At 36.5% G+C, this 21,361-nt stretch overlaps 1 protein-coding gene across 1 annotated transcript in view; it reads right to left on the bottom strand.

Moving 5' to 3' along the window:
- Window positions 1–1,387: 1,387 nt before the first annotated feature.
- The window catches only part of HACE1 (HECT domain and ankyrin repeat containing E3 ubiquitin protein ligase 1), a 104,778-nt gene continuing 84,804 nt past the window's right edge, over window positions 1,388–21,361 (bottom strand). Inside the window, exons 20-24 of the mRNA XM_052646083.1 lie at window positions 13,654–13,785; window positions 9,027–9,125; window positions 8,677–8,747; window positions 2,767–2,880; window positions 1,388–1,972 (exon numbers count right to left, since the gene is read on the bottom strand). Of these exons, the coding sequence (XP_052502043.1) occupies window positions 1,870–1,972; window positions 2,767–2,880; window positions 8,677–8,747; window positions 9,027–9,125; window positions 13,654–13,785 (519 nt within the window). The 3' untranslated portion in view covers window positions 1,388–1,869. The remainder of the gene's footprint in view (window positions 1,973–2,766; window positions 2,881–8,676; window positions 8,748–9,026; window positions 9,126–13,653; window positions 13,786–21,361) is intronic.

Genomic DNA, 21,361 nt, shown 5'->3' with positions numbered 1-21,361 from the left:
ACTAAATTCTTAAAGTTTAGAAACTGAAGATAATGTAAAAGAACAAACTCTAAAATTGCTAGCTCTATATAAAAATATTCAAACCATGGATATAAAACCATGAGATTTTAAATGTTCTATTATCTCCTCTCCATAAATACCTGCAAAAGGACCAGCGTGACAAAGCTGATGTATGACTATAAACAGAAATAAATGTTTATAAATACTAAAATTATAAGCAACATAATATTAAATAACCTGTTTGAAGTTAGAAGGCAATGACCTCTTGTACAATAATTTCAAAACCCAACGTTTTAAAAACTACTAGCTTCATTTATTGTAAATAAAGCATCTGAATCCTAATTTTAGAGCTACTAGTAATTTTAAGAGATTTCCTTGTTTCTAATGTAATCTGTTGAAAGATGTTTTCTTAACATTAAAAAAACCAACAATAATGGAAGAGGACCAAAAACATGTATTAAAGAAGTTTTATAACTTAGCAAAGCAAGGCTTTCTTCAACATATAAGCCTATATACACGTATATACATTTTGTCTATATTGATATATACATTGTCTATATTTGTCACAGATAACTATAGTGTCTGCTGTGTTTGCATATATATGAGAAAATATGCATATAAGAGTCATTTTACCAATAATGATGCCACTGGATAGTCTATTTTTAGTTTCCAGAGGCAAGGCCATCAGTTCAGTTCAGTCGCTCAGTCGTGTCCGACTCTTTGCAACCCCATGAATTGCAACACGCCAGGCCTCCCTGTCCCTCACCAACTCCCGGAGTTTACTCAAACTCATGTCCATCAAGTCAGTGATGCCATCCAGCCATCTCATCCTCTGTTATCCCCTTCTCCTCCTGCCCCCAAACATTACAAATTCCTCATTTATATTTTTGAATGTCGGAGTGTGCCTGCTTCCCCACTAAAAGGTATGCTGTAACTATTCAAATGTGTCTTTTCAAAAGAAAACTGATTAGCCCACCCTAAAATTTAAAATCCAATGCTCTATATTAGGTATATATCACTTGAATTCAACATTTTAATCATAAAAAGCAAATTTAAAGAAGAATTACATACTTAAATTGTAATCTGCACACTGGATTATGTTTTCAAATGTGACATTAGATTTCACAGATAAATCCATAGTAATGAAAAGAAACATGGTAAAATATCATATTTTAATTTTATCTAAATAAAATTAAAACAAAACATAAGAATAACTTTGAGACAATAATTCATACAATACAGAAAAAGCTTTAATATATAAATCAGATGTCATTTCATCAGCTGTTTTAGTCACATCAGTCTAAACTTTACATATTAAAATATTGAAAAGCTAAAAAACATCATTGCAATATAGATTCAATATGGGAAAATACATATTTGTGGCTTTATATACAATGTAAATTAACCCATTCTATACAGTAGTTTTCCAAAATATAAATGGTACTTTACATGCAATAGGACATACCAGGCTGGATGTCCTAATACAATTTATTACATAGAAAAATAAAGAGACAACACCTTTTTAACATAACAGTTACATAGGAGATGTGGAATGTAGAATAGGATGCTGCCTTAACACACTCTTGGATAAGATTAAAGAAATGTGAAAAAGGAGAGTTTCTATTATTTTCAATTACCATTTTTGAAATGAAGACTACTGTGATTTTATATTTTCTAATTGTATCACAAACTGAGAAAACATAAAAGGGAAAGTGAGAGAGAAAAAAAGGAAACCTGATCCTTTATGAATTTTAAACGTCAGCCCTGCCTATGGGCTGCAATTGGGCTGCTTTTCTGTTGACAGTTTCCTAAATTACTTCTGCCACTCTGAATTGCTCATCAGCAGTCAGATGAATTTTCCAGACTTCATTATGCCATTGTGTAACCATAGCTGCCACAATGTAGTGCCACAAGAAGCCTGTCCTTGAGTATTTCCTTGCTTGGGTATTCAGGTAACTTGAGCATGTTGATGCTTTAAAAGAAAAATATACCACTATTACATAGGAAAGCTCTGAAATATTTTATTGTTTTGTCTAGAAGTGAAAACACCACTCAAAATTAACATAAAACCATCCTCTCAAATTTGCATTCAAATTGGAAAACCCTGAAGTAGTATTTAAAAAGGAAAAAAACACCAAACCCTGCTGCACTGCAGTTTCCTTTAGTATGCAAATTACCAGACCAAAATAAGCTCCCTCCAGTCTAAAATAAATAAGCAATAGGGCAATTAAGTTTGAAATGATAGTGTAACTCAGTGATACTTATGACAGTGTAACTTTAGTGATATTTGAACTATATGTATTCAATTAGAGTATAGGTGGGGCTTCCCAGGTCGCGCTAGTGGTAAAGAACCCACCTGCCATTGCAGGAGACATAAGAGACATGGGTTTGGTCCCTGGGTTGGGAAGATCCCCTGGAAGAGAGCAAGGCAACTGACTCCAGTATTCTTGCCTGGAGAATCCTATGGACAAAGAACCCTGGAGGGCTACAGTTCATACGGTCACAAAGAGTCAGACACAAGTGAAGCAACTTAGCACTCATGCACACACAGAATGTAAGTAGGTAGTTTCCTCAAACATTTTCCTACATACAAAGCGGAAGGCAAGAAACTATTACTATATAGTTCTTTATTTATCAGTGATTACAAAATGAACAGAGATCACTGTTGAGATTTTCCTCTCAATGAAGCAGTAAGCAGTCAGACCTTCGATCATTTAAAATTAATCAGAAATTCACAGTGCATTTAAATAAACCAATTTAACATACCATGTGCTTGAAGTAGGTAGGAGATTTGGAGTATATGGAACAGCAGCAATTGTGAAGTTTTGCAATCCACTTCCACCCATGATATTAGCAAATCCACCATGTGGGACCCTGGAACTAAGAGTTCATATCTAGTAAGTTGTAACCATGCAAGAAAAATCTTTGAAATAGATATATTTTGAATTATAAAAATGAATAGTATCTAACAGACATTCATTAAATATTTGCTGAATAAATAAATGGTTTACTTGATTAATTCAAGCAACAGAGGCTTTTATGTGGAATCCAAAATGATTTCCCTGTCTATGAAAAATATCTAGGCTCAAACGTTTTTGTTTTGTATTCTTTTACACAGTGGGAAAACTAGAAAATTCGTTACACTTATCTTTCCAGAGATTTACATCGGATGCATTTTTTAAAATGTTACCTGACATAATGAGAATGCATTTGAATGCACAGTGCTAAAGAAAAGCAAGGAGAGATAAGAAAGCCTTCCTCAGTGATCAATGCAAAGAAATAGAGGAAAACAACAGAATGGGAAAGACTAGAGATCTCTTCAAGAAAATTAGAGATACCAAGGGAACATTTCATGCAAAGATGGGATCGATAAAGGACAGGAATGGTATGGACCTAACAGGAGCAGAAGATATTAAGAAGAGGTGGCAAGAATACACAGGAGAACTATACAAAAAAGATCTTCATGACCCAGATAACCACGATGGTGTGATCACTTTCTTGGAGCCAGATGTCATGGAATGCGAAATTAAGTGGGCCTTAAGAAGCATTACCACAGACAAAACTAGTGGAGGTGATGGAATTCCAGTTGAAGTATTTCAAATCCTAAAAGATGATGCTGTGAAAGTGCTGCACTCAATATGCCAGCAAATTTGGAAAACCAGCAGTGGTCACAGGACTGGAAAAGCTCAGTTTTATTCCAATCCCAAAGAAAGGCAATGCCAAAGAATGCTCAAACTACCACACAATTACACTCATCTCACACATTAGCAAAGATTACCATGATACTGAATGGCTTGCCTTGGAAATGAACAGAGACCATTCTGTCATTTCGGAGATTGCATCCAAGTACTGCATTTCGGACTCTTTGTTGACTATGATGGCTACTCCATTTCTTCTTAGGGATTCCTGTCCACAGCAGTAGATATAATGGCCACCTGAGTTAAATTCACCCATTCCAGTCCATTTTAGTTTGCTGATTCCTAGAATGTCAATGTTCACTCTTTCCATCTCCTGTTTAACCACTTCCAATTTGCCTTGATTCATGGACCTAACATTCCAGGTTCCTATGCAATATTGCTCTTTACAGCATTGGACCTTTCTTCTATCACCAGTCACATCCACAACTGGGTGCTGTTTTTGCTTTGGCTCCACCCCTTCAATCTTTCTGGAGTTATTTCTCCACTGATCTCCAGTAGCATATCGGGCACCTACCGACCTGAGGAGTTCATCTTTCAGTGTCCTGTCTTTTTGCCTTTTCATACTGTTCATGGGGTTCTCAAGGCAAGAATACTGAAGTAGTTTGCCATTCCCTTCTCCAGCAGACCACATTCTGTCAGACGTCTTCACCATGACCTGTTCGTCTTGGGTGGCCCCACATGGCATGTCTCACACTGAGTTAGACAAGGCTGTGGTCCATATGATCAGAGTGGCTAGTTTTCTGTGATTGTGGTTTTAGCATGTCTGCCCTCTGATGTCCTCTCTTAGCGCCTACCCTCTTACTTGGGTTTCTCTTACCTTTGGTGTGAGGTATCTCTTCATGGCTGAGAGGTCAATAGATTTAAGAATAGATAGCCATTTAAAAAATTAGATCTATAAATGAATCCATTTTAAACAATATATTGTTTTTTTAAAAGAGGAACAATGTTTTTAAAAAATAAAAATTTGTAAATGTCAGAAAAACTCTGGAAGAATAACCAAAATAGATTACATTCAGAGACTGAGATGAGAGATGATTTTATAAAACTTTAGTCTAACCTTCCTACATATAAAAAATAATTTTAAACTTTTTATTAAATTACTGAAATCTCTAGGTATTTCTTGGCAGTAAGAAGCCAAGTAAACAAAAAACTGACAAGATTTTGTTTCATATTTTTAGTCTATAATCTGTGACTAATTCGATTTATTCTTTAAAATTAGGTATTCAGAATGGGAGAAAACAATAGCAAATGAAGGAACTGATAAAGAATTAATCTCAAAAATACACAAGCATCTCCTGCAGCTCAATTCCAGAAAAATAAACGACCCAATCAAAAAATGGGCCAAAGAACTAAACAGACATTTTTCCAAAGAAGACATACAGATGGCTAACAAACACATGAAAAGATGCTCAACATCACTCATTATCAGGGAAATGCAAATCAAAACCATGCCATTTTCACATGGCCATTTCAAGGCAGTCAGAATGGCTGCTATTCAAAAGAGGGTGTGGAGAAAAGGGAACCCTTTTATACTGTTGATGGAAATGCACACTAATTCAGCCACTATGGAGAACAGTGTGGAGATTCCTTAAAAAACTGGAAATAGAACTGCCTTATGACCCAGCAATCCCACTGCTGGGCATACACACCGAGGAAACCAGAACTGAAAGAGACACGTGCACCCCAGTGTTCATCGCAGCACTGTTTATAATAGCCAGGACACGGAAGCAACCTAGACGTCCATCAGCAGACAAACGGATAAGAAAGCTGTAGTACACATACACAATGGAGTATTACTCAGCCATTAAAAAGAATACATTTGAATCAGTTCTAATGAGGTGGATGAAACTGGAGTCTATTATACAGAGTGAAGTAAGCCAGAAAGAAAAACACCAATACAGTATACTAACATATATATACGGAATTTAGAAAGATGTTAACGATAACCCTGTATGCGAGACAGCAAAAGAGACACAGATGTAAAGAACAGTCTTATGGACTCTGTGGGAGAGGGAGAGGGTGGGATGATTTGGGAGAATGGCATTGAAACATGTATAATATCATATGTGAAACGAAACGCCAGTCCAGGTTTGATGCATGATACAGGATGCTCGGGGCTGGCGCACTGGGATGACCCAGAGGGATGGTATGGGGAGGGAAGTGGGAGGGGGGTTCAGGATGGGGAACACATGTACACCCATGGCAGACTCATGTTGATGTATGGCAAAACCAATACGATATTGTAAAGTAATTAGCCTCCAGTGAAAATAAATAAATTTAATTAAAAAAAAAAGAATGTCACACTATAAGTGACCTGAATAAGGTCATCTAATGCCTCTCCTTTCCCCCAAGGAATGAACTACAAGGCGACAGGGCACCACATCCCTCGGGAACAGCAGCAGTAGCTGTGGCACCTGCAAGCCCATTTCATTGGTCTATCTGACCCCAAAGGGCCTCTCCCAATAAACATGGTGTTTGTGTTCCCTTCTCCTTGTAAAACAGGACACAAATGCATCAACCCCTCTCCTTAGTCTAGAAAGAAAGGAGCACAGAAAAGGACCCTGAATATCTGAAGCAAATAAAGGATTAACTGGAAGCCCCAGATGGATAGTCCCTTGGACAGCAAGGAGATCAAACCAGTCAATCCTAAAGGAAATCAATCCTGAATATTCACTGGAGGTACTGATCCTGAGGCTGAAGCTCCAATCCTTTGGCTACCCAATGCGAACAGCAGACTCACTGAAAAAGACCCTGATGCCAGGAAAGACTGAAGGCAGGAGGAGAAAGGGATGACAAAGGACAAGATGGTTGGATGGCATCACTGACTCAATGGACATGAGTTTGAGCAAGTTCTGGGAGATGGTGAAAGGCAGGGAAGCTTGGCGTGCTGCAGTCCATGGAATCGCAAAAAGTCGGACACAATTGAGCAACTGAACAACAACCAGATGGATAAATGAAAGCCTTCCTGGCCCACAGCAGAAGGGATAAAAAGGACTGCACAGGACACACTAGGGTCAGTGTTCCTCAGACTCACAGGCTTTGTTTTCTTGGAAAGCCTATCCCAAATAAACCAAGATGGAGCTTTTGTATCTCCAAAGCCACAGTTCACCATAAAACCTAACATTTACAGAGAAAGTAAACAACTGTAATGGGGAAAACTTCAGCTGAGGCACTCTGGACCACAAGGAACATTTTTTGGTAGATGAGATGCATGCATGTGAAGGGAGCTTTGGAGAGGAGCCAGCCAAGGCCAAGCATATGAAGACGTGGGCTGTTATGGTTCATGAAAAGTGAAAGAGAAAACCCAGAGAGGTCACTCACCATGGACAAACTAAAGCCCAACCTAGTCTGCGGCTACCTTTAAGACATTTGGCCTGAGAGGCAAAATTCCAACACTTCTGCTCAATAGAATTCGTGACAGCAATAATGGCAATATTATTATTAAGGTTTTATGGCTTTTTACAATTTACAAAGTCACATGATCTCATTTGATCCTAATCTTCATCCTGAGAAATAACCAGTAGAATTTATAATCCCCTTTGGAAAGTAATCATGAGTAAAGAAGAAGAAACTCAAGACATTTTCCCAAGACTGGAGGGAGAGTCAGTGGCAGGGAAGTTCCTGGCACCAGAACATCAGCTTCTCTCTCCAGAGCTCTTCATGCATCAGCTACTTGATTCTATGTCACTCATTTCTCGGTTCATGTGTCCTAAGGGGTGTTCATTTTGTGAGCTACTATCAGGTCAGGAGACTTGGAAAATAAACAAGTAATGATACTAATGTTGAAAAATAATAATAATAATAAAATAAAATTAGGTATACACTGTAACTCCAACTATTTTTCTAACTATATACTTAAAAAACTAAAAAATACAGCAAAATATTAATAGTGTTATCTGTGAACAGTTTAATTACTTAGTGGGATTTTCATTTTCTCCTATCTATAGTCTCCATTTTCCAAAGTTTCTACAATGGTTACAAACTACTTTAAAAATAAAACAGTGGGAACTTCACTGGTGGTCCAATGGCAAAGACTCTGCGCTCTTAATGAAGGGGGCCTGGATTCGATTCCTGGTTGGGTAACTAGATCCCACATGCTACAACTAAAGAACCTACATGCTGCAACAAAAATCAAACAGCCTGCATGCTACAACTAAAATGCAGTGCCAAAAAATAAAATTAAAAAAATAAAACAATGGACTTTAAGTTACATATATGTAATATAGATTTACATTCACACTATGCTTTTAAAACAGGTAGTAAAAAATAAATATATCAAATTATTTATAATGGTTGTTGCTGGCAAGTGATGGTTTTTCTTATTTCTTTTAGTTTTCTATGTTCCAATCTTCTTAGAAGAACCATGCAAATTTATAATGAAAAAAAGTGAACTACATTTTGATAAATAGGATACAGATGAAATTCTAAGTTATCAAGAATGAAAAATCACACTTTTCTTTTACATCTTTCAGAACTATAAGTTAAGAGAGATTTAAATAATTTAGTTTTCTAACACTGATGATGTTTAATTGTTTTCAAATGTACACTTTTCAATGTATGGTATCACAAATTAGTTTTTAGGCCACAAATCTTAAAAGATTAAAATCTGACAAAAATTCAAGAAAAAAATGCTGTGTATGCATATTATATGTATTGTGTGTGTGTGTTGTCCCAGCAACAACTATTGGCTACTATTATTGACTTACAGATTGAAAAGACTACCAAGTTACAAACTAATATATATGTTGACAGTTCTGACAGGAACATTTTTTATATCTTAAATAAACATATTTTGGGTACTACTATATATTTTAACTTTAATGCCTAAACAAACCTTTGTTTAATGTCTAAAAATATAGAAAAGAAGGTGAGAAACAGACAATTCAGAGTAATAATTCACTTTGAGTTGCTTATCTCTAATCAATTAGAAATGGAATGCATTAAATTCTTTCTACATTATCATAAAAACACTTCTTACCTGCCAGTAACAAACTGCAAGAGAAGAACTCTCTCCTCTGGAGTAATATCTTCCACAACTTCCCAGAACCACTAAAAACAACAATAAAAAACTAAACTCATATTTCAAAGCAATTGTAGGCTTCTCAGTACCAGAGCAATATGTAATATTCATAAAACATATTTTATTCTATGAAACTCATTTATCAAAAAAGATTTCATACAAAGCTTTCATATGGAATTCCCATGAGAAGAATTCAGGGAAAAACTTTACTTTGTTAATTAATATAGGTTTTCATTCAATAGTGCTGAAAAGCTTACAAGATTAAATGGCAAAACTTAACTTCATTCTAAGCTCTAGAGAGATTTTACCTGAATAACTGGATCTTCTCTTTCATAGCCACTTGTGTATTCTGTATTTTTTATCCAATCACTCACATCAATTTCTGGCATGCCAGAAAGCAGTAGCTCCTTTGGGAAAGAAGAAAAATATTTCATTAATCTTCTTTGGGGGAAAAAAGAGATTACATTTAAATAGCAAATCTGTCTTAATTAGAAACTAATCCCATGTAAAACTGATTTATTTCTGTGACAGTGTCTGCATGTTATCAATAACAAGTACTACATGGCAAAGAACCCTTGATACTGATAATCACAAATACTGTGAGATGTGGAGATGTCGCTAAAGTAATACAATTAAAACATAAGCCTTCATGTTTATATAGAAACACATATGCCACAAGTTTATATGTGCAACAATTTTATGAACATTATTCTCTTTGGTTTATATATATTTTATGAATTTGTTAAATTTTATAATGATACTATACTCCCAATATAGAAATAACAACAGAGATCTAAATAAATCTGAGTTAAGCAAAGAAAAGATCAAGAAACTCTAATCACTAGAAAAAAGAAGTCATAATAAAAAGTTATTTTTAAAAATCAAAACAGATTTAGGCCTTAGAAGAACTCTATTCTGAAATAATTTCAATCCTTTAAGTCAAATTTCCATAAGGTGAAAAAAACCACAATTTTCCTACTAATGACTTTTGGTATCCATTTTGTCAGGAAGATCATCAAACAAACAAAATATCAATCAAATAACTAAGAATGAAATTAAGAATGGCAAAAGTATTTTACCATAGTATTCTTCAAGTGAAAACAGAACATGAAAAAGTTTGTCCACATCTCTGAATCAGACCGTATCTATCTCACAGTTGGATGTGTTTACTCATTAAAGTAAGGCAATAACTAGCCTACACTCAAAACGGACAAGCCAGAACAGCAGATCTTGTTATTGCAGAGAAAGATACAATGTGGTTCAAAGTCACTTCTCCTACAGCAACTCCTCAAAAATATATAAGGTATATATAGTATAGAGTGTGCTCTGAAAAAGATTAATGAAGGTCAATATAAAGGGGTGTCTGAGAAATCTTGGGTGTTTGAGATCTATTCAAGGAGTCTGCAAGGTTCTCCCTTTTCCAACTGAGGCTGAATTTTCTCTATATATTTCAGTCAAACAACATATCACAACAGATTATAAGCAGAAACAGGTATGAGAACCCAGTTTCTTCTATGAAGCCGGGCATTAAATTTGGAAAAATATAAAACAATAATACTTTCCCACTATTTTTGTTTTATTCTGGAAAATAAATAATTTTATTTATTAATTTCTTTAGCTTTAATTTTTAAAATCTTATTTATGTTAATATGTAATGAATTGTTATTCTTATATGAGCTGATAAAATATTTTACATTTCTGTTCAAATTTAAAGTACAGTAAGTATCAATCACTATAACCAACATAAATTCTTTTCTTGTAAGGGGTCTTAAGACCAAATAATTTAATAATTCCTGTCTAGGCTGTCTTTTAGTCCTCCTTACTAAGTATTTGGCTATGGTCAATACTTTAGCCACCTGATGCGAAGAACTGACCCATTAGAAAAAGACCCTGATGCTGGGAAAGATTGAAGGTAGGAGGAGAAGGGGACAACAGAGGACAAGATGGTTGGATGGCCTCACCCACTTGATGGACATGAGTTTGAGCAAGCTCCAGGAGCTGGTGATGGACAAGGAAGCCTGGCGTGTTGCAGTTCATGGGGTCGCAAAGAGTTGGACACAACTGAGCAACTGAACCAACTGACCATAGTATTATAAAATACTTTAACTGATGAAGGCATTCTGGTAGCATCCATTTACCACCCCCAAATACATTTTCCATCTTCCTTTGCACGTTCTGTGCCCTGGGTGGCTGATCCCTGCCGACTGGCTCTCTTGCCTGTTGGCCTCAGATTGGGTTCCATCACTGGGCAACAGGCAGGAGTCTGAAGGTGAGAGTATATTCTGCTCCTTCCCTTCTCCAGCACATCTTTGCAGTAGCTGTGCCTCCCCAACTATAGCTACTACCTGGTGGTTCAGACTCTCACAGGGCTCCTCACAGTAACTCCTCCATGCGTCTTCAGTTTTAGGGATGATAAAGGCTTTCTCCTGTTGCTATTCTCTGGATGCCTCAACCATATCTTGTTTATTCTTAACCTGCCCATGCCTCTGTAAGTTCCTTCAGTAAAGTTTCTTTATTTGAACCATCTAGGGAAATTCTGTTCCCTGGCACTATACTGATACAGATCTACCAAAAAAGGAAAATGGATGATTGTTACATGTTTCTTACAATCCATGGGTTTAATCCTCTTCCCTTCTAGGCTGAAGATAAGCTTTTAATAACATTGAGTATGCTTTCATTGTTAATAATTGTGAATAAAAATGAGACTAAATTCTCTCAAGGAATTTGAAGTATTTCATGAACATCATATGTTATGATTTTGTGACAGGAACAAAATATTCTTATTAGCTCATTTAACACTTGGGGGGAAAAGTTATTAAGTTGACTAAAAGAAGATGAAATTGGAAGTATACAATAAAAAATATCAATACATATACATATAGCAAAAGATTTTAGTCCAAATCAACAATTTATTATTTTTAAAAATATGAAAAAATAATTGATCTTTTGGAATTGGGTACAAAATATATATCCCTAAAACAGTCAGAAACTGTGTCATGCAAGTGTTCACAGCTGTTCATAGTATTCACATGGCTTGGTGTTTTAATATCCTGGTACCACCATGGATAAACTCATAAGCAGCACAGTATGGCAGAACAGTCCCTCAGACATTTGAGGAGCCCTGCAACTCTGGAGAAGAAAATGGCAACCCACTCCAGTATTCTTGCCTGGAGAATCCCATGGATGGAGGAGCCTGGTGGGCTACAGTCCACGGGGTCGCAAAGAGTCGGACACGACTGAGCGACTTCACTTTCACTTCACTTTCACCTGTAATAATACTATAGATATAGTAATCACAACAATGTTGTCACCATTTTTGAACCTGATGATCATCTCTTGACTTGAGACTGCATTCTGTCCACAAATTGATGAACACATCAGTTTGTAAGGACACTGATGCTACTAAATACTTTCTTTTCATGAAAACTCTAGAATCTAAACTGTATCTTGAACTCTGATGAACATGTTTATGCCATGAACTTAGATGAAATGAACTTAGATATTTGAGTCAACTTTTTAAAAAAAATTTCCTATCCCAGTGTAGCAGAGCCCTTTCCTATGAAAGACACACAAGTCACAAAAAAGGTTCCAAATCCAAGTCCCATTTATAACTCACACCACTGAAAAGTACCCAACAAATGTTCACCAAGAGTAGAAAGGACAGAAAAAAAAAGTAGACTGACACAATGAAGTACTATAGAGCAATGAGAATGAACACATTACAGCTGCATGCAACAGCACAAATGATTCTCACAAAGCAAAAGTTGTGCTAAAGAAGTCAGACATATTCTAGGTGACTATTCCATTTACATAAGTTCAAAAACAGGTAACCTAACTTACATCATAACAAATCAGGGGAGTGGATGCCCATGAGGGGAAAGTGACTGGAAGGGAACATCACAAGGATCTAGGATATTAGGATTTCTCAGTTTCTTGATCCAGATGTTTCATGGGTGTACACAGTGTGAAAATTCATCAAGCTATACATGTATGACGCATGTTAGGGTTAGGTTATATTTTTCTCATGTATACTGTAACTCAGTAAGAAGTTTTATAAAACTTACCAGCATCAACAACTTACAAGGCAAAGTTTTTGTCAATTATCTGTATTGTTGCTAATTTTTATACATTGGTCCAGAAAAAGAATATAATTTTCTGTTTAATAACTCATAAGTACACCTCCATTTTCAAAAGCTAAAAATAGTAACTCATGAAACTAAAAGACACTTACTCCTTGGAAGAAAAGTTATGACCAACCTAGACAGCATATTCAAAAGCAGAGATATTACTTTCCTGACTAAGGTCTGTCTAGTCAAGGCTATGGCTTTTCCAGCAGTCATGTATGGATAAAGAAGGCTGAGCACCAAAGAATTGATGCGTTTGAACTGTGGTGTTGGAGAAGACTCTTGAGAGTCCCTTGGACTGCAAGGAGATCCAACCAGTTCATTCTAAAGGAGATCAGCCCTGGGATTTCTTTGAAAGGAATGATGCTAAAGCTGAAACTCCAGTACTTTGGCCACCTCATGTGAAGAGTTGACTCATTGGAAAAGACTCTGACGCTGGGAGGGATTGGGGGCAGGAGGAGAAGGGGACGACAGAGGATGAGATGGCTGGATAGCATCACCGACTCAATGGACGTGAGTCTGAGTGAACTCTGGGAGTTGGTGATGGACAGGGAGGCCTGGCATGCTGCGATTCATGGGGTCGCAAAGAGTCGGACACGACTGAGAGACTGACCTGAACTGATCCTAGTTATTACCCTTTACAGAAGCACAATCACAAATCTTACAACTCCCTAAACATGAACATTTTAATGGTTTACCATATTTTCTACATTATTCCATTCACTTTTGTGCACTAAAATTATTTCTAAATTATATCAAATGGAGTTTTGTTTTGTATTGTAACAGAAAAAGAACTGATGCTTTTCCTTACCAATTCGTATTCATCGAAAAGTTGTATGAGGGATGGTGGAATGAACATATGAAAGCCCTGTAGAAAAGCATTGATCTGAGGCTGAATGGCTCTTGTCATTCGCAGTTCAGTGACAAGCTGGACGTACTCCGCCTATTAAAAAAAAAAGGCTTCTGTGATTATTATTTTTTTAATTTCACATGCTTAAAAGAGTTGACTCATTGGAAAAGACTGATGCTAGGGGGGACGGGGGGCAGGAGGAGAAGGGGACGACAGAGGATGAGATGGCTGGATGGCATCACTGACTAGATGGACGTGAGTCTGAGTGAACTCTGGGAGTTGGTGATGGACAGGGAGGCCTGGCGTGCTGCGATTCATGGGGTCGCAAACAGTCGGACGCGACTGAGCGACTGAACTGAATTGAACTGAAGATACTGCTGACCATTTCTCATTTTCGAAATAAAGGTTTAGAATTAATATGGCACCAATGTTCACACATCTCAGCAAAAGAGTAATCTATCATTCACTAAGCTGTTTAGGCCAAAATCCTAGGAGTCAATCATCCAGGTTTCTCTCACAGCTTCTATCAGGGAGTGCTATCAGCTCTATCTTCAAAAAATATTCTCAGTCAGACCCTGTGGCATCACCTCCGCTGGCGGCACCTTGGTTCAAGCCATCATCTCTCATCTGGATATTAGACTATCTGGTGTCACTGCTGCCATGTTTGCCTCTGTATTGCTTCTTCTCCACATTAGAGCAACTTTTTAAACTATGTATGTGTATATATATATATATATATTTTTTTTTTTTTTAATATAATTCAGATCACATAACCCTCCTTTCAAAAACCCTACAATGACTTCCCATGACACTTGGAGTAAAGCCCAAATTCCTTCTCTAGTCCATAAGGCCCCAAACGACCCAACCTCTGCCTTACCCTCTTATCTCATTTCCTCCCACTTTCCCTTTTGTTCCCTCACTCTATCCCCCAAACACAGCTTGTTCAGGTCTCACCGTCTGTATATTTACTGCTTTTTTTTTTCTTAAATGTCTCATTAGACTGTAATCTCTTTGCAAGCAAAGGTTCTGTTTGTTTACCAGTATATATCCTCAGCTCTTCCTCAGTGATCAGTGCAAAGAAATAGAGGAAAACAATAGAATGGAAAAGACTAGAGATCTCTTCAAGAAAACAGATACCAAGGGAACATTTCATGCAAAGATGGACACAATAAAAGACAGAAATGGTATGGACCTAACAGAAGCAGCAGATATTAAGAAGAGGTGGCAAGAATACAAAGAAGAATTGTACAAAAAAGATCTTCATGACCCAGATAATCACGATGGTATGATCACTCACTGAGAACCAGACATTCTGGAATGTGAAGTCAAGTGGGCCTTAGGAAGCATCACTATGAAAAAAGCTAGTGGAGGTGATGGAATTCCAGCTGAGCTATTTCAAATCCTAAAAGATGATGCTGTCAAAGTGCTGCACTCAATATGCCAGCAAATTTGGAAAACTTAGCAGTGGCCACAGGACTGGAAAAGGTTAGTTTTCATTCTAATCCCAAAGAAAGGCAATGCCAAAGAATGCTCAAACTACTGCACAACTGCACTCATCTCACATGCTAGTAAAGTAATGCTCAAAATTCTCCAAGCCAGGCTTCAGCAATATGTGAACTGTGAACAGACAGGGAGGCCTGGTGTGCTGCAGTGCAGGGGATAGCAAACAGTCAGACAGGACTTAGCAACTGAACTGAACTGATCCTCAGCTCTTAAAAATGTGGCTGCTGCTTTCTGTTCAACAAATAAGGTGATGAATATACATTCAATAAATTTATTTAAAACACACTTTGAACTTGATCAAATGACTCAATTAAGTGCAGCCTATTCTGAGTTAAACAAGAACATTCTGAGTTATGGTAAGCTATTTTGACATATTTAAAATATACATCATCAAGAATAGTGTCACTTAAAATTTAACTAGCAGTAAAAAAATGTATTTTGGCTCAAATCAAAGTGAATGACTGTATCTTTCTGTATATAAACCCTATCAGTTATTATTCATGTATGTGTGTGTGTCAGTCACTCAGTCATGTCCGACTCTTTGTGACTCCATGGACTGCAGCCCACCAGGCTCCTCTGTCCATGGGATTCTTCTGGAGTGCCAGTTCCCATTATTATCCATACATTTTAAATTACCCATCTAAGTGAAACTTCAAGAATTAAAAGCATGATGTATATAGTTCTCACCTCCCAGGAAAGAATGCTCTAAACGCAGAGAGAGAAAACCTATTTTAGGCCCCTTCTTTTAATCTTTTTCTGGGGGGTTATTAATCTGACACAGTTCCCCTCAACCCCTAAAAAATGCCCATAGGGACTGAGCCAACACGTTGTATGACTCCAGCTATGAATTCTCCATACATCTCAGAGCTACAGGATTGTCACAATGGATTGCTCACAGCTTTCCCCAGTCCTGCATGGCTCTTTCTGCAATCTGGCATGGGGAAAGCTACTATCTATTACCATCTATAGAGCACACTATTCAATCTACTTTCACTCCAAATCCCACTCCCAACCACCCAAAGGTTTTTCTCTACTGAATAGGAATTAATCAGATTCTACAAGTTACATCCAGGTATTTAGAGAAGAGGGGGACATAGAAACGTGTGCCAATCAAACAGAAACACAAACTGAATCTTGAGGATCCAATCTAACAAATAAAATATACACATAATAACTACCAATGATTTTTGCACTAACACATGAATATCTTTTAATTGATGTCTGTTCTAACTAAACTGCTTCATGAAAACAGTAAAAATTTTTCTGCTCCATTCATTAATTATATATTTCTCTCAAGAGATTTTGCTTTTATTATCTTAAGGTACTATTCACTTGAATCATTAATCAACACCTCAAATTATGAAACATGAACTGCTCAAGTATAGTTTTATCTATTTTAATTTGCCACTGCATCCCATTTTTATCTGAATAGTACATACTTTTCTATCAATTAATTCCTATTATTTCCACATACATTCTGTTTTAAAAAATTAATTTTCACAAATATACTATTTCCCACACTTATTTTTATAGCTCTGACCCATAGTTGTTGGATATCAATTTGTGAAAAATCAGTTCCTTCAAATCCCAGTCTCCATATTAATTTAAATATGGAAAAATCTTGGTCTAAGTTATTTCTCAGTAAAATAATAAAATCCTAGCCAGCACAAATTCTTCTGAGTTGTTTAGTAAAGTGAGAGTTTTCAGAGAGCTGAAAGATAAGTGTTTAATAGAAAAAAATCTAAATCCAACTGTTTCTAAAATGTTTCCCTGCTTCCTTACAGAACACATCCTCAAAGACAGTAACACATATTAACATGTTCTTGATAATACAATTATTACTATGAACATCAACTATCACTATACACTAACATTTTTACTATTCATACTGTGCAGAAATACTACACTGGCTACAGTCCCACCAGCTACAAAGGCCAAGTGACTCACCCCCACATTTCATGCTCCTGAGTAACTACATCAAATATCTTAAATGCTCTAAGGAAACAGTCAACATGTAGATGACCAGCAGTCCACAAAACACTGGCATAAAGAGTTGCTCACATAAACATGAAATATAAGTGAAACCTAAAATCTCACTTAATTCTAAGGTATTTAAAGAGATGACATAACTCAGGGGTGAGGGATATTTTATCGCCAACAGATAGCACATCCTAGGAGTCGGACACGACTGAAGCGACTTAGCAGCAGCAACAGCAGCAGGAGTCATATTTGTTCCTACTTGAGTTTTGTTAATCCTTTGAGGGCATAAAATAATACCAGATATCACAGAATTAAACTGGAGAATTAACTATACTAAAGAATCTGGTGAAATAGCTGTGACTATAGAAAGTTTTCAACTTAGAAAGTCTCACTCAGCACAGGCAACTGAGTCAATTCCTAGGCAGGTTGATAAAAAGTCAGAGGTCCTCCAGGAGGAGAAAGGGGTCTGGGGCTCTTGAAGTGGAGATGGGGTCTGGGATTCTCAAGGAGGAAGAAAGGACAAACATCTTTTCTCTACATTCTTTAGTCTTAGTCACATAAAATGTTTTTCTCTTTAAGCCTGGAACTGATGATTACACAACAAACAACTCAGCTTAAACTCTGTACTAAGCATTATATAACAACACTGTATCCTGCTTGAGGACAGTTTCTCCTTCCTGAAAACCTTCTGGCTAATCCTGTTATCTTAAAATGTAAATTATGGGAGTGGGTCTAGTAAGATCTTTACAACCTTGAGACATTCTTTTGATTTACTGTAATAAGCAATTTTAAAAAGTATGTAACTCCCTTTTCTAAGACTAGCGAATGGGGCACTCTCCGTCCCTCTTCTGATGTTAATGTCAGACGCTTTCTCTGTCCCTTTTCATACTTTAATAAAATTCTGCTATACAGAAGCTCCTGAATAATCAAGTCTGGTCCCTGGTCCCAAAGCTAAATCTTCTTCAGAGATCACAAATCCAACATTGTTTACCATAAGCTACCATAACAATAAAAAAGAGCCTTAGCAAATTCTTTCAAGCTCAACCCCGAGCCTCATAACTGATGTAAGATAGGTAAGCAAAAAATAACTGCAAAGGGAAAAAAAAACAGTAAGATTGAGACTCAGTTTTCAGATATAATATTCTAGTTAAACTACATACATAGTTACAGAAACATTTTGTTTTAAAATCTCCTAGTCTTTTGCACCTATGGAATGAACAATATCATCCCTTGAAATCCTCCTTAAAATGTTAACTTCTTTTCAGGCTTTGAGTCTAAATTATGTCTTTTTATGAGGGGTAGTGGTAATGCTGAAAACGGACACCTTTTTTAAAAGCTATTTTTCCTCTTGAAAATTTTTTTCACTACGCTTCTTTAAAGATATACTTACTTAACTAATAGTTAACTTTTAATAGTGAAAGCAAGATGTTCTTATCCCCCTCGAGGTAAACTGATAAACTTGGACACACCTGTAAAATTGTTTAAAATAGTTATTTTTAGTTTTAAATGAACAGTTTAAATGGCATTATAACTGGCACAATGCAATTCACTGTTTGAATATAAATCCTTTAACAATAAAAGCTTCTTTCCTGGGCTTATCCACTTGATTACTATTGCTATCATACGTAAGAGTTCTTACTGAAAATTTCTTCAGGGAAAACTCAAAAGACACCAGGTTTCTTCCGCATGAATAAATAGGTATAAGAAAAGAGAGGCACATTTAAACAATGTAACATTTTCCAATAATTTATCCTTTACCAGTGTATTATTTTTAAGGTCACAAATTAAGCCATTAAGATTGATAGTATGATCAATATCCTATTACTTCAGTTTCCTTGGAACAAATTCAGTCATTGAAAACAGTGATTCTTCAGATTACCATTACATGGCTTTGGTGATTTTTGAAGTGAATTTTTAGAGTATATGAAATACAAAGAAAAATATATTCTCCATTGTTGACAAAAAGATAAAGATAATTTAAAAAGATAACTTACTAAAGATAATTTAAAACCCAAATCAAAAAATATACTCCATATTGAGAACCGTAGACCTAAACTGTTTTATAAGTTTTCAGAGTATTAAAAGATCTTTCATAGTATACTTTTCTGAGGACACACCTAAGCAATCCACTTTAAGTCAATAATCTATATAGAGAAGTTTCAATTTTTTACTAGTACAGGCATCAAATGTGTCTGTATGTGAAATAAATCAAATGAAACAGGCAATAAAATATAATAATGAGTACACACACAGACTGGGCTTCTCCGATGACTCAGAGAGTAAAGAATCCGCCTGCAATGTGGGAGACTTGGGTTCGATTCCTGGGTTGGGAAGATCCTCTGGAGGAGGGCGTGCCAACCCACTCCAGTATCTCTGCCTGGAGAATCCCCATGGACAGAGAAGCCTGGCGGACTACAGTCCATGGAGTCGCAAAAAGTCAGACACGACTGAGCACAGCATAGTTAACATACACACTGAGAACAACCAAATAAAAATGAAATGGAGGAAACTATACCAAGTTTTTAAAATTGAAGTGCAGTTGATTTATAAAATGGTGTTAGTTTCAGGTGTGCAGCAAAATGATTCAGTTACGTACATGTGTGTGTGTGTGTGTGTGTGTGTGTGTGTGTGTGCGTGTGTGTGTGTATTCTTTTTCATATTCTTTTCCATCATAGGTTACTACAGTATATTGAGTATAGTTCCCTGTGCTCCATGGTAGGTCCTTGTTGTTTATCTGTTTTATATATAGTAGTATGTAACTGCTAATCCCAGACTCCTAATTTATCCCTCCCTCCCTCCCCACCTTTAACCTTTGCTAATCATAAATTTGGAAAGCATACTAAATTTGTATTTGTTACCTTGTTCATATTCACTGCCTCAGTAGATAAGAGACCCAGCAGTTACACAACCATACAGAACTCGATTTAAACTGAGGGTCTACCAGTCACCAATTTTAAGCCCTTAGACAGTTACTTAATTTCTAAAGAAATATAGTGTCATAGTTACAAGCTCAGGCTTGAAATTTATAGACTGTCTGGATTCACATCAACCATTTATTACCCTGCAATTTGGAGGAAAGCAATTTAACCTTGCCATGCTTGTTTCCTCACCTGCAGAAATGGGTATCTAGATCTCATATGATTGTTTAAGCTAATACAAATAAAACACCTTTAACAGTGCCTAGCACATTATAAGCACCTAATAAATATCACATGCTTTTATTATTAAAGCTGTTTCTACACTAAAAGAATAGAAATAATTACCTCAAAAGGTTGTTACAGTAAATGAGAAATGCACAAAGAACATGGCTCAAATACATAAAATATAGACTCTACAGGCAGTGGTTATTACTATCACTAGAAAATACAAATGCTACGATGAGGTTAATGGCTAGGAGGATAACGATACCACTTGTCATTCTGGAGCCCATCCACCTAAGCAGCTCATCCTCCAGTTCTTTTTCACCTTTCCAAACAGCTAGTATGGATACCATGTTCCATAAATTCTACATCTTAAAAAGCTATCTCATTTTCTGTATCCTTGCTCCCACTGTCTTATAAAATCCCTTGTGCATGCTCCCCAACACCAATTCCACCATCACCTATCAGTTGCCCTGACTCCAATATTGCCCCATTTCAACTCATTCTTCAAAATCCAAGCTGAGATTAGTGCTGTTTTCCTTTAAAAAAAAAATTAAACAGAAATTCAATCATGTCATTGCCCTCTACAGCATCTGCAATCATCCTCTAGCCTTCAGAGTAACTTTCAAATTTATAATGGTGGATGCAATGTCTTTCAGGATTTGGCCCCTGTCTACTTCTTCCACCTCATCCTCTCCTATTCACTTAGTTTGCAATCTAAACTAACATCTACAACTCTGACCTACCCGTGCTTACAGAAACATATCACGCTCTGTCATCTCTGTGCTTTCCTATATGCCCAGAACGTTTCTTTCTCCCCTTCATTACTCCTATCTGATCACTTAATGCTTTTCCTCTGCAACTCAATTTCCATGCTATTTCTTTTTTTTTTTTCCATGCTATTTTGTACATTCCCTGATATCCTGTCCCATCTTTCCTCACTTTTTTCCCCTCCTACCCTGAATGAACTTTATGATCAGTAGGGTAAAGGTGTTAACGCTTAAAAGCCACAAAGCTTACTCTTCAGTTCTAAGAAGCAGAACTGG

Source organism: Budorcas taxicolor, chromosome 9 (assembly GCF_023091745.1).
Source record: "Budorcas taxicolor isolate Tak-1 chromosome 9, Takin1.1, whole genome shotgun sequence".
Taxonomy (NCBI): domain Eukaryota; kingdom Metazoa; phylum Chordata; class Mammalia; order Artiodactyla; family Bovidae; genus Budorcas; species Budorcas taxicolor.
Note: the sequence above shows the minus strand (reverse complement) of the source record. Positions and strands in the feature narration are given on the sequence as shown.